Genomic DNA, 14330 nt, shown 5'->3' with positions numbered 1-14330 from the left:
CATTGTAGATTGCACCAAGCAAATAAAGTTTAGTTTAGTGTTAATCAGGGATTTGTTGATCAAGGATTAATTTGAATTTGAGTTGTGTTGCACCACTTAATTTTAAGCATCACTTAACAGATATGTGATTAAAATATCATCATGCATCTTCATACATCACATTCCGTGCTCAGCCAATCAAATCATCACAAATGTCATTCCGGCCAATCACTTTTGGCATCTTCCACCTTTCTGCCCTCACTTTTTATCCTCAATATGTACTTTGCTCAGCCAATCAAATCATCACTATGGGGTGATCAGCCAATCAGTGAGGGGCGCTCTTATATCATGCTATGATTAGGTGATGTAATGATGATGTAAAAACAAACGGTGTCAAAACAAAAGTATCTTTATTGTTAATGGCATTTAATGTTTGTGTTATAGGGTCAAAACAAATATTAATGTATCTTCATTGTCTTCATTGTGGTATTCTTTTTTACATTGGCTGACAATAAATAATCCCCATAACTTTTGGTTGGGTGGGCAGGACGCACGTTTGGGACTTTTCAGCCCCCCCGACTCCAAAATAATGCTGCCATTGTCTCACAACCCCAAACCTGACCCCAGAGGTGATTTTATGCACATAAACGTACACGTTTGGTGCACATTTGTAATGTATTAAGCTAGGGCTAGGGCTATGCAGGGGTTTTGCAACAATGGTTAAACAGAATCATTTGTAATCATTTTTTTTCATTGTATTTCACTCACTTGAATGATATTCAGGTGTTTAAAAATTACCCAAAATAATTCTGCAGTGTCCTGTCATGTGGGGTCCCGACCCCAACTTTGGGAAGCCCTGCTCGCGGAGCCCTTGCATCAAACTAGTTACGTTTGCATTCCTTACAATCCTGTGGTGCTCTCCGTTAATCTCTCATCATGTACGTTTCTGTCTCGACTCCTGAGTGTATTTTCCCATCGTTGCACTGCATGGCGTTCCTCACATACTGCAACACTTACGCTACACCTGGTGGAAGACTTCCTCATCAAGACACAACAACAATGTTCACCTTACTGGAAACCACAACTATGCTACCGTCTGTGACAAACAAAAAACTAGTTTAGCTTGATCTCAGGAGTGTGACTGCCGTGACGCTGAAAATGCCATTGTTTTGGGGCCCAGAGGCTTTTTGCAAACCCTGGCCATCGCCGGTAAAATAAAATTATATATACAGAGATGATAATAATGACAGTTGAGTTGACCAACGTTGGTGGCTGCTGGTAGCACACATGCACCGTCCCTCAGTGTTTGTGTGAATGAGCTGGGGTGAATGTGTGATGAGTAGTGATTGAGTGAGTGGTTGCCAGGTTGTGTGAGTAGACTGAGTCGTGCATGAATGTTAGTGGCTAACTACCAGGTGGACCTTGCTGGTAATTGGCTCTTGTGACCAGGCCCACCAATAGAGACACACACAGGGACTACAAATCCCCCCCCCCCCCCCCCCCCCCCCCAATGAGACATCAGCCCCATTTCTGGTCCGTTTCAACGGTGTACTGTAGCTGTCAATGCAATCTCTATCATAAAATACCCTCATTTCACTGGTCATTACTGAGGCTGTAGCGATTTTTTTTTGTGTTCTAATAAAGTTTCCCTGTATGATTTGTCCTTTTCAATGTCACATACCTGCCAGCTGAATATACAACCCACAATGTACTATAATATACTCCACCAGAAATTCAAAAGTGCTAGCATTGTAAATCTCAAGTTAAAGGGGTCGCACGGTATATAGGCTATATACGTCACGGTCGCATCCCTTGAGGTTTTCAATACCCACATATATTTGTTGTGTTTCGTTTTATATGCTTTGTATTTATGGCAAATTATCTAAACAGCATCTTGGAAGTCTAATTATTAATACTCATCTGGATAATTCACTAGGTGGTTGGAAATGTCAGGATATGCCACTCCTCCATTTAGCTGGGTTATTTTCCCATGTAACTATTCAGCCAAGTTAATTATACAAGTTGTATGGTAAAACACACCGTCGGAGCTTCGCGAAACATAGTAGTATGCCCGTGACATGTTCAAAATATAGACAGTCACATGAATAACAAAGTCAGTCGGGATCGGGATTTCTTATTGAGAGTTCCAATCTTCAAAGTTGCTGCTCGTAGCCTCGTAAGGGCAGTGAAGTCTGCCGTTTCCCCTCTGCTCTGTTAACATTATGGGTAACTCATTCAAGTGGTAAATTAAATGTGAAATACATCCTCTATTGAGAAAACAACAATATAGGTTGACAAAGACACTTCTGCGCCACCGCTATACTCTAAATGGTATAATTTGTGTTATTTTGTATAAATGAAGAGCAGTATAATTGAAAATCATTTCATGTTTTCACTTGTATTCTCAGTGTGTAGGAATGGCGTCCTCCAGCAGCCTCCATTCTGAAGAGCAGTTCCAGTGTTCTATCTGTCTGAATGTGTTCACTGATCCAATCACCACTCCATGTGGACACAACTACTGCAACACCTGCATCACACATTACTGGGGCAGCAGTGATGTGTGTAAGTGTCCACTATGTAACCTAACCTTCAATACGAGACCAGAATGCTCAGTTAATAAGGTTCTCGCAGAGATGGCTGATCAGTTCAGGAAGTCAAAGGAGCTCAAGAAAACGTCCAACACAAACGAAGAACCTGCTAAACCAGATGAAGTGTCCTGTGACGTCTGCACTGAGACCAAGATGAAAGCTCTGAAGACCTGCCTGATGTGTCAGATCTCCTACTGTGAGACTCACCTGGAGCCTCACCTGAGACTCACAGCATTAAAACGACACAAACTAATCGACCCTGTGAATAACCTGGAAGACGTCATGTGTAAGAAACATGACAGACCTCTGGAGCTGTTCTGTAAGACTGACCTCATGTGTGTTTGTCAGTTCTGCACTCAGTCAGACCACAAGTCACATCACATTGTATCTCTGAAAGAGGGATACGATGGACAGAAGGCTGAAGTGGGAAAGACAGAGGCTGAAGTTCAGAAGATGATCAGGGAGAGAAGACTGAAGATTCAGGAGGTCAAACACACTCAGCAGCTCAGCAAGAAAGATGCAGACGGAGAGATAGCAGACAGTGTGCAGTTCTTCACTGCTCTGGCGAGCTGTATCGAGAGAAGCCAGGCTGAGGTCATTGATGTGATGAAAGAGAAGCAGAAAACAACAGAGGAACAGGCTGAAGGCTTCATCAAAGCGCTGCAACAGGAAATCACTCAGTTAGAGAAGAGAAGTGCTGAGGTGAAGCAGCTCTCATTCACTGAAGACCACCTCCACCTCCTCCAGAACATCACCTCCATCAACACCCCTCCACCCACCAAGGACTGGACAAAGGTCAATGTCCATCAGTCTTCTTCATCAGTGGGGACTGTGAGGACAGCTGTGGCTCAGCTGGAGAAGACACTCAGTGAAGAGATGAAGAAGCTGTGTGGTGCCGAGCTGAGGAGGATCCAGAAATATGCAGTGGATGTAACTCTGGACCCTGATACAGCACATCCCAGACTCATCCTGTCTGAGGATGGAAAACAAGTGCATGATGGTACTATGCAGAAGAACCTCCTAGACAACACAAGGAGATTCTCTCAATGTGTCTGTGTCTTAGGGAAACAGATCTTCTCCTCAGGAAGGTTTTACTATGAGGTTCAGGTAGGAGGGAAGACGAAGTGGGATGTAGGAGTGGCCATAGAGTCCATCAACAGGAAGGGACCAATCACAGTGAGCCCCAAAAATGGTTACTGTACTATAGGGTTGAGGAATGTAAATGCGTACTGGGCTAATGCTGACCCTGCTGTCGTCCTCCCTGTAGAACAGGAGCTCCAGAAAGTGGGAGTGTTTGTGGATTATGAGGAGGGTCTGGTGACATTTTATGATGTGGAGACCAGAGTCCACCTCTACTCTTTCACTGGCTGCTCCTTCACTGGGAGACTCTACCCATACTTCAGTCCACAGCTTAACGAAGGTGGTAAAAACTCTGCTCCTCTGTTTCTCTCTCCTGTCAATCACTCAGATTAGACTAATCTCCAGCTTTACCAGAACAAAAGTATAATGTGCATGTAAGACAACACAAAGTCATTGAAAGTTTGGTTTTAGTCAACTGTATAACTTCAAATCAATCATTTAACTTTCTTTTTTTTCTTTTTACTTTTTTCTTTTGTTGAGGGTCCTCCTACGCCCATACTTAGCTTTGTTTTTTTGTGTGTATCACATTTTTGAGTGGTGCAACCACTCTAAGGAACAGCAATGTCCGTGTCAACCGTGTGTTCAACCGTGTGTGTGTCCATGTGTGTGACTATGAGCACCAGTACCAATGAGTACCAAAAGTGGCGCTGTTGTGCCAGAAACAGAGAGAGAGAGAGAGATATTGCTGCACTGTTGCCTGCTAATGAGAGAGAGAGGGAGGGGGGGGGGATTACACAGTTCACACTTTTCTATAATTTGATTGGCTGAGCAGGGAATGTGAGGATGTACATATGATGATGCATGATTATAAGAGCGCCTCTCACTTCACACACGTGTGACCCCCCCCCCTATGTATTATAGCTATAGCATTATATTGAAACAATTTTACTGAAGTACTGATGATACATTACTGACTGTAATGATTATGTAAATAGAGTTCTCCATTCGAGACATCTGAGATTGTTGAAATGTCTACATATCTGCCTTGAATGTTTTATTTCATGGCATTTAAGTTTAACCCATTCTGAACGGGAACCCGTTTTGGTGTCAGCATCATGTTATGCTTTAGCTATTGAAAAATAGCAGATCTACAAGCTCATAGCGCGCCACCGAGAGGTCTGCTATTTTTGAAAAATCGAAGAATGACTGACATTTTTATATAATCTGATCTCAGGTCAGAATGGGTCAATCAGACCAGTGTGTGTCCAGTGGAAACCTCGTATGAATCTGATCTCAGGTCAGAATGGGTTAAAGGGGGATTTCTTGCTAACCTTTTTTTTTTTACAAAATAATGTTGATAATATACGTATATTGACCAAAAAGAAAATATATTAAAAAAAAAAATAACACATAGGGCCTGGTCCTTTAAGAAAAGCGTAGGAGGGGTCTAACGTCAGCCCATGTAGAAGTTGGAAGAGTTCCAGCAACAACACAGCATGGACTGGACTGGGCTTCATTTGCGGTGTGGTTTCGTGTCCTGCGCTCTCGCCTGCTGATTGACGGGACTCATTAGAATGTTCTGTGGATGGACGGCCTCTCTCAGAACTGTCATACCTCTGTTTACACAAATTGCCCCCACGAGATCTAGAGCGCTCGCCGATAGGAAGAGCTGAGGTGAAACCTAAGCCCATACAGTGAGACTTCTGGTGAACAGAGCAGGCCTGCTCTGTTCGGGGTGTGTGGATATGTGGATGTATTTGGGGTCTATCCCGTTGATTTCAACTTTCAACCTTTCCAGGCCGTGACCTCCGAAAATACCCGCCCAAATATATATGAACTGAGTGAGGACCCCCAAAAACTAATCATATTTGAACTGCATGGTGACCCACCAAAATAATCATATTTGAACTGGGGACCCCACCAGAATAATCATATTTGAACTGGGGACCCCCCAACATAATCATATTTGAACTGGGGACCCCCCAATATAATCATATTTGAACTGGGGACCCCACAATATAATCATATTTGTACTGGTGACCCCACAACATAATCATATTTGAACTGGGGACCCCCAACATAATCATATTTGAACTGGGGACCCCACAATATAATCATATTTGAACTGGGGAACCCCCAACATAATCATATTTGAACTGGGGACCCCACAATATAATCATATTTGAACTGGTGACCCCACAACATAATCATATTTGAACTGGGGACCCCACAACATAATCATATTTGAACTGGGGACCCCACAACATAATCATATTTGAACTGGGGACCCCACAATATAATCATATTTGAACTGGGGACCCCCCAACATAATCATATTTGAACTGGTGACCCCACAACATAATCATATTTGAACTGGTGACCCCACAACATAATCATATTTGAACTGGGGACCCCACAATATAATCATATTTGAACTGGGGAACCCCCAACATAATCATATTTGAACTGGGGACCCCACAATATAATCATATTTGAACTGGTGACCCCACAACATAATCATATTTGAACTGGGGACCCCACAACATAATCATATTTGAACTGGGGACCCCACAACATAATCATATTTGAACTGGGGACCCCACAATATAATCATATTTGAACTGGGGACCCCCCAACATAATCATATTTGAACTGGTGACCCCACAACATAATCATATTTGAACTGGTGACCCCACAACATAATCATATTTGAACTGGGGACCCCACAACATAATCATATTTGAACTGGGGACCCCACAACATAATCATATTTGAACTGGGGACCCCACAATATAATCATATTTGAACTGGGGACCCCACAACATAATCATATTTGAACTGGGGACCCCACAACATAATCATATTTGAACTGGGGACCCCACAATATAATCATGTTTGAACTGGGGACCCCACAATATAATCATGTTTGAACTGGGGACCCCACAACATAATCATATTTGAACTGGGGACCCCACAATATAATCATATTTGAACTGGTGACCCCACAACATAATCATATTTGAACTGGGGACCCCACAATATAATCATATTTGAACTGGTGACCCCACAACATAATCATATTTGAACTGGGGACCCCACAATATAATCATGTTTGAACTGGGGACCCCACAACATAATCATATTTGAACTGGGGACCCCACAATATAATCATATTTGAACTGGTGACCCCACAACATAATCATATTTGAACTGGGGACCCCACAATATAATCATATTTGAACTGGTGACCCCACAACATAATCATATTTGAACTGGGGACCCCACAATATAATCATGTTTGAACTGGGGACCCCACAACATAATCATATTTGAACTGGGGACCCCACAATATAATCATATTTGAACTGGTGACCCCACAACATAATCATATTTGAACTGGGGACCCCACAACATAATCATATTTGAACTGGGGACCCCACAATATAATCATATTTGAACTGGTGACCCCACAACATAATCATATTTGAACTGGGGACCCCACAATATAATCATATTTGAACTGGTGACCCCACAACATAATCATATTTGAACTGGGGACCCCACAATATAATCATATTTGAACTGGTGACCCCACAACATAATCATATTTGAACTGGGGACCCCACAACATAATCATATTTGAACTGGGGACCCCACAATATAATCATGTTTGAACTGGGGACCCCACAATATAATCATATTTGAACTGGTGACCCCACAATATAATCATATTTGAACTGGTGACCCCACAACATACAAATCAGCCCGGGGACTTTGTCAAGTAGCCTATGTGAAGTTTTGTTTATGATATATATATATATATATATATATATATATATATATATATATATATATATTTACATTAAGATAAGAGTTTTTGTTTCATGTGAGATTATCATTTTTTTAAAGAAATATAGGAACCATTGCATGAGTTAAAGCTGTTGACCACTAGAGGGTGCTCACCATCTTCCTGACAAATACAACACCACCACTATAATGTACTGTCCCAAGCTGAGTGCATTAAAACAGCCTCTCTGTTCTCATAGCGGGGTCCTTGGGGGGGGGGGGGGGGGGGGGGGGGGGTCCAGAAGGTTCTTGGTTCCAGAGGGTTCTGGGTTCCAGAGGGTCCCCAGAACAAGGAAAAGAGGTAATTGTTTGGGAACCCATATGAGGAGAAAATGCTAATTGGTGAATGTAAATAAAAAGTTAAATATCCTACTGTATCATTCTGGGTTGTATAAAACAATAAACACCAGGCCTATCCTAACACATGCATGGTGTTGAGTATTCATTTTTTTATGACATTAAATTATGATGTATTATTATGCATTTATATTGTTTTATTTACAAAGCTCACATTGTGCAGCTGAACTGTGTAAGTGTACATATGGTGTAAGTGTACATATGGTGTAAGTGTACATATGGTGTAAGTGTACATACGCATACGGTGTAAGTGTACATACGGTGTAAGTGTACATACGGTGTAAGTGCTGTTAAAGATGTATATAGTCCTGTAGTGGCTTAAAGGGCTATAGGAAATACTGTAGGAAATACTACAATTTAGGCATTTAGCTCTAGACACTCTTAATCCAGAGCGATTTACATTAATGAGGAACAAAAAAGCATGGCAAACATCAGTACATGAAAAGTAGTTATGAATCATACGTACAGTGGAATATCTATATAATGGAACTATATGCATGAACGCCTATATGAAAATGCTAAGTCTACATAAATTACTATCTAAATCAACATAAAAATCTGGAGGCTATAGGGCGAGTGCTACGGGCCATGATGGAGTCTGAAGAGGTGGGGTTTCAGACTGCAGCAGAAGATTGGGAGTGAGGCTGCAGTTCTGATTGTAATGGGAAGTGCATTCCATGGTTTTGGAGCCAGAAGGGAGAAGAGTTTGGCCGGAGTTTTTAGTGAAGGTAAGGTCAACACATTAAAAATAAATTAATCCAGAAAACTATAGCGTCATTTGTATTGTTGACCTACAGTATTTCTACCATGTATAGTACAACTTTCGTTCAACTTTGACCTCTCCGTCACACGGAACAATTTTTTGTGGCCAGTATCACTATACGCCAGCAGCAGTATAGCACAAACCCATAGAGATTGGGAGCGCTTGACACCGTTCAAAACCATAGAGATTGGGAGCACTTGAGAACGCTCAAAACCACAGAGATTGTTTGGTGTAGAGAAGGGGTCTTCAACACGGGGTCCGGGGACCCCTAGGAGGTCCTCAGAGATATAGTGCCGTGAATGAAGTGTACTGGGATATGGATCGCTGCAACGTGAAAGCATTGAATACAGTTGTAATGAAGTGTACTGGGATACGGATCGCTGCAATGTGAAAGCATTGAATACAGTTGAATGAAGTGTACTGGGATACGGATCGCTGCAACGTGAAAGCATTGAATACAGTTGTAATGAAGTGTACTGGGATACGGATCGCTGCAATGTGAAAGCATTGAATACAGTTGAATGAAGTGTACTGGGATACGGATCGCTGCAATGTGAAAGCATTGAATACAGTTGAATGAAGTGTACTGGGATATGGATCGCTGCAATGTGAAAGCATTGAATACAGTTGAATGAAGTGTACTGGGATATGGATCACTGCAATGTGAAAGCATTGAATACAGTTGAATGAAGTGTACTGGGATACGGATCGCTGCAACGTGAAAGCATTGAATACAGTTGAATGAAGTGTACTGGGGTATGGATCGCTGCAATGTGAAAGCATTGAATACAGTTGAATGAAGTGTACTGGGATACGGATCGCTGCTGCAACGTGAAAGCATTGAATACAGTTGAATGAAGTGTACTGGGATACGGATCGCTGCTGCAACGTGAAAGCATTGAATACAGTTGAATGAAGTGTACTGGGATATGGATCACTGCAATGTGAAAGCATTGAATACAGTTGAATGAAGTGTACTGGGATACGGATCGCTGCAATGTGAAAGCATTGAATACAGTTGAATGAAGTGTACTGGGATACGGATCGCTGTAACGTGAAAGCATTGAATACAGTTGAATGAAGTGTACTGGGGTGTGGAAGAATCAAGGCCAATGTGAATCATGGCCAGCGGGGACCGGGAACAGTTTGAATCCGAGTGTGAATCTGTCCTAAAAGTAATCGATAACAAGTAAAGTAAACATGTTGGGCGTCTCATACTCCAACGTGCCTGATCTGCACTTCCCAGAATATTAACACTCACACGTTCTTCTCCTGCGGGAGACACTGAAAACTTTCTGCAGCTCACAGATAAGGATTGTAATTTTGCGAGCCAGTGCACTTTGTGTCCACAACTAATGACTAATGGAGTAAATAATTACTATGAAGCTAGCCTGCGATTAATCTGATTACTCTCCCTCTGTGCACACGCATGCGCACGCACGCGCGCGCGCACACACACACACACACACACACACACACGTGACGCTATACTTGTGAGAAAGTCAACATTTTAGGACTTTTAACTTTATTTTTATTTGCAACCATAATGATTGAATGAAAACTGAATACAAATTGAAAAACATCAAAAGTATAGCAGATCTACAAGCTCAAAATGCGTGGCTTCGCACCACGTTTTGAGCTTGTAGATCTGCTACTTTTGCTGCTAAAGTACTACTTAGTTACTAAAAAAGTTATTTTTTAACTTGATGAATGAATGTGCACGAGCACACACACACATACATACACAAGCAAGCACACAAACTCACATACCCACCATGTGTTAAGCTCTGTGGTGCTTGTGTGAGTCTTAACCCATTCTGACCTGGCACCCATTTTGGTGTTAGCATCATGTTATGCTTTACCTATTGAAAAATAGCAGATCTACAAGCTCATAGCGCGCCACCGAGTGGCGCGCTACGAGCTTGTAGGTCTGCTATTTTTGAAAAATTCGAAGAACGACTGACATTTTTAGAATCTGATCTCAGGTCAGAATGGGTTAATCAGACCAGTGTGTTGTCCAGTGGAAACCTCGTATGAATCTGATCTCAGGTCAGAATGGGTTAAACCATTTAGACCTGAGGACAATTCTATGCCAGCGTTCCTCAAACATTTTCATGTCAAGGACCCCCACAAATAATTGTAATTGGCCGCCGACCCCCATCTGAAAGTATATGTTGTTCCAGGGACCTCCACCCGAAAGCAAAGATTCAATGAGTTCGCTCTGAATGAATATTTATTCAAAGATGTGCGCCAAATTGTCACGATTATAAAAAAATAGCAGCTCTACAAGCTCGTAGCGTGTTGAGCTTGTAGATCTGCTATTTGTTTAATATAGCTAAAGTATAACACAATCCTTAAAACGACCAAAAGGGGTTCCCTTCCTGAATGGGTTAAGGTCAAACACGAGCCCTCAAGACATACGAGCACTTGCAGCTTCCACGGTATCGATACATGTGCGCATCCGCAAGAAAAGCTTAGATAGAAAAGCCCCTTTCTGAGCTCTGATCTTGATGGAAACGCACAGTATAGTGTAGACTAGAGTGTCATTCTGAATTCAAAGGAGCACATAGCCATGGGATCATGGAAAGGAGAGTGGGATTTCCATGCCAGTCAGAGCCTGTGAGGCGGTCCAAGGGAGAGAAAAAAGAGATGAACGAACGTGGGAACGTTTATTTTTAAAGACGGGGAAGACGGGCATGCATGTGATTTCATATTTATACAAAACCAGAAGTGAATATATGAATAGCAATTTCTGGAATCTGTATTTTTTGTATTATTATTATGAAATGTCATACTGTATGTGCATTTGAAGATGAAGAAGATGACACATGATGAAGGCTGCGTAGCATCATGCTCTGATGAAGGCCACGTAGCATCATGCTCTGATGAAGGCCGCATAGCATCATGCTCTGATGAAGGCCACGTACAGTAGCATCATGCTCTGATAAAGGCCGCGTAGCATCATGCTCTGATGAAGGCCACGTAGCATCCTGCTCTGATGAAGGCCGCATAGCATCATGCTCTGATAAAGGCCGCGTAGCATCATGCTCTGATGAAGGCCACGTAGCATCCTGCTCTGATGAAGGCCGCATAGCATCATGCTCTGATGAAGGCTGCGTAGCATCATGCTCTGATGAAGGCCACGTAGCATCATGCTCTGATGAAGGCCGCGTAGCATCATGCTCTGATGAAGGCTGCGTAGCATCATGCTCTGATGAAGGCCACATAGCATCATGCTCTGATGAAGGCCACGTAGCATCCTGCTCTGATGAAGGCTGCGTAGCATCCTGCTCTGATGAAGGCTGCGTACTGCGTAGCATCATGCTCTGATGAAGGCCACGTAGCATCCTGCTCTGATGAAGGCCGTGTAGCATCATGCTCTGATGAAGGCCACGTAGCATCCTGCTCTGATGAAGGCTGCGTAGCATCCTGCTCTGATGAAGGCTGCGTAGCATCATGCTCTGATGAAGGCCACGTAGCATCCTGCTCTGATGAAGGCTGCGTAGCATCATGCTCTGATGAAGGCCACGTAGCATCATGCTCTGATGAAGGCCGCGTAGCATCATGCTCTGATGAAGGCCGCGTAGCATCATGCTCTGATGAAGGCCACGTAGCATCATGCTCTGATGAAGGCCACGTAGCATCCTGCTCTGATGAAGGCCACGTAGCATCATGCTCTGATGAAGGCCACGTAGCATCATGCTCTGATGAAGGCCACGTAGCATCATGCTCTGATGAAGGCCACGTAGCATCATGCTCTGATGAAGGCCGCATAGCATCATGCTCTGATGAAGGCCACGTAGCATCATGCTCTGATGAAGGCCACGTAGCATCCTGCTCTGATGAAGGCCAAATAGCATCATGCTCTGATGAAGGCCAAATAGCATCATGCTCTGATGAAGGCCACGTAGCATCATGCTCTGATGAAGGCTGCGTAGCATCATGCTCTGATGAAGGCCGCGTAGCATCATGCTCTGATGAAGGCCGCGTAGCATCATGCTCTGATGAAGGCCGCGTAGCATCATGCTCTGATGAAGGCTGCGTAGCATCATGCTCTGATGAAGGCCGCGTAGCATCATGCTCTGATGAAGGCCACGTAGCATCATGCTCTGATGAAGGCCACGTAGCATCATGCTCTGATGAAGGCCATGTAGCATCATGCTCTGATGAAGGCCGCGTAGCATCATGCTCTGATGAAGGCCGCGTAGCATCATGCTCTGATGAAGGCCAAATAGCATCATGCTCTGATGAAGGCCAAATAGCATCATGCTCTGATGAAGGCTGCAGGTAGCATCTTTGATGTCTACATGCGGACACTAATACAAAATGGCGGAACCCCCAAATAGTGAACTGTATGGGGCAAAGGCCAGGGGTTCTTCGGCTGGAAATGCTTTGGCCATGTCTCACCCCCACCGGTTTTTTAATATATAATTTGGCGACCCACCGAGGGGTCGCGACCCACGGGTTGGCTCAAATGGGTCTGAGAGTCTAAGGTCACATTCCCACCTAATACTTCGGTAGACTCCGCAGCAATTGGAAACGCAGCAGGGGGGACCTTTATCAATGTGTTCCATTTATAAACTAGCCTACACAGTGAAATCTATGGTGATAAAATTATACTCATAACGAGCATGTGTCATGCCGTCTGGGACTGGACCGCCCCCCTCTCTCTCTCTCTCTCTCTCTCACTATATGCATGCAGTCACGCACTGTTCTTTTGGGCATGGAGGCACAGCGCTGAGCGCACTGACATAACAGACAGACAGCAGCGCAAAATATTTACAAGATTATCGAGATGAAAGTCCCTACTCCCCAGTCCCCACACAGTGACAGCACTCCATGTTTACGGCACGCACAGACAGACAGAATATTCTGTAGGCTATAATACACTGCATTGTTTTCATGTGTTTTCTTAAGCAATTGATTAAGGATTAGTATTCGAATGAGCCTTCACACCTGCCAAACGAAGTGCACTTTCTGAGAATGCGCAGGAAAGCCCTCTGGTGTGAATGTGACCTGAATGTCATCAAATGGTGGTCCGTGGCTCAAATGCAGAATAAATAATGGACCTTGATATGAAAAAGCCACTGGTCTATGACATCTCTATGATGTTTCTACGGAAGAGAGTTGTGGATATTGAGGGAAAGACTGGGATAAGTGCTTCAGATCTATAACAAAAAACATCGCATGGATGCACCTGGGACGTATCCTGAGGTCAACGGGGTTTCGGGTCTCGCAACATCATACCCCTCACTCAGGCGACCCAGCCGGGAGTGATCAAGTCCCGACTTACGTCCCAGTAGCTACCCTCAATCAGTCCCATTAGGGAAAAACCAGGGGCACACAATCGGTTGGAACTACTCCAGAACTACTCTGCCAGGGCTGGGAGGTACACTTCTGGCACAGATCAGATGTACTGACTTTCATGAAGTTTGATTGCATGTTTTAAACACATTGGCTGCCAAAAACAAATTCCACAAGTTTTCATTTCTTTCTTTCTTGCATACCAATGCATTCCTATGGGACGACTGCATAAAACTGCTCTGCACCAGAGCCTGAGGATTCCAAACACAGACATTGTCGCGTATATGGATCAGGATTATTGTGTGCACCTATTTTGTACGGAATGGAGACATGCAGAATAATTATGCTATGACTTTTCAGAGGTTGGTGAAAAAAGCTCTGAATCCAGCTGATGGTGGAGTGGTTGAGGTGGG

At 43.5% G+C, this 14330-nt stretch overlaps 1 protein-coding gene across 1 annotated transcript; it reads left to right on the top strand.

The window, feature by feature from the left end:
* Nucleotides 1-2396: 2396 nt before the first annotated feature.
* On the top strand, nt 2397-4040 carry LOC308324540 (zinc finger protein RFP-like; the record flags this gene model as incomplete). The annotated part of the gene is made up of 1 exon (XM_080776608.1): nt 2397-4040. One exon carries the CDS (start codon nt 2397-2399, stop codon nt 4038-4040), a length of 1644 nt encoding a protein of 547 aa, XP_080632734.1.
* Between the last annotated feature and the right edge of the window lie 10290 nt (nt 4041-14330).

The sequence above is a fragment of the Protomyctophum bolini genome, assembly GCF_963924005.1.
Source record: "Protomyctophum bolini genome assembly, chromosome: 11".
Taxonomy (NCBI): domain Eukaryota; kingdom Metazoa; phylum Chordata; class Actinopteri; order Myctophiformes; family Myctophidae; genus Protomyctophum; species Protomyctophum bolini.
Note: the sequence above shows the minus strand (reverse complement) of the source record. Positions and strands in the feature narration are given on the sequence as shown.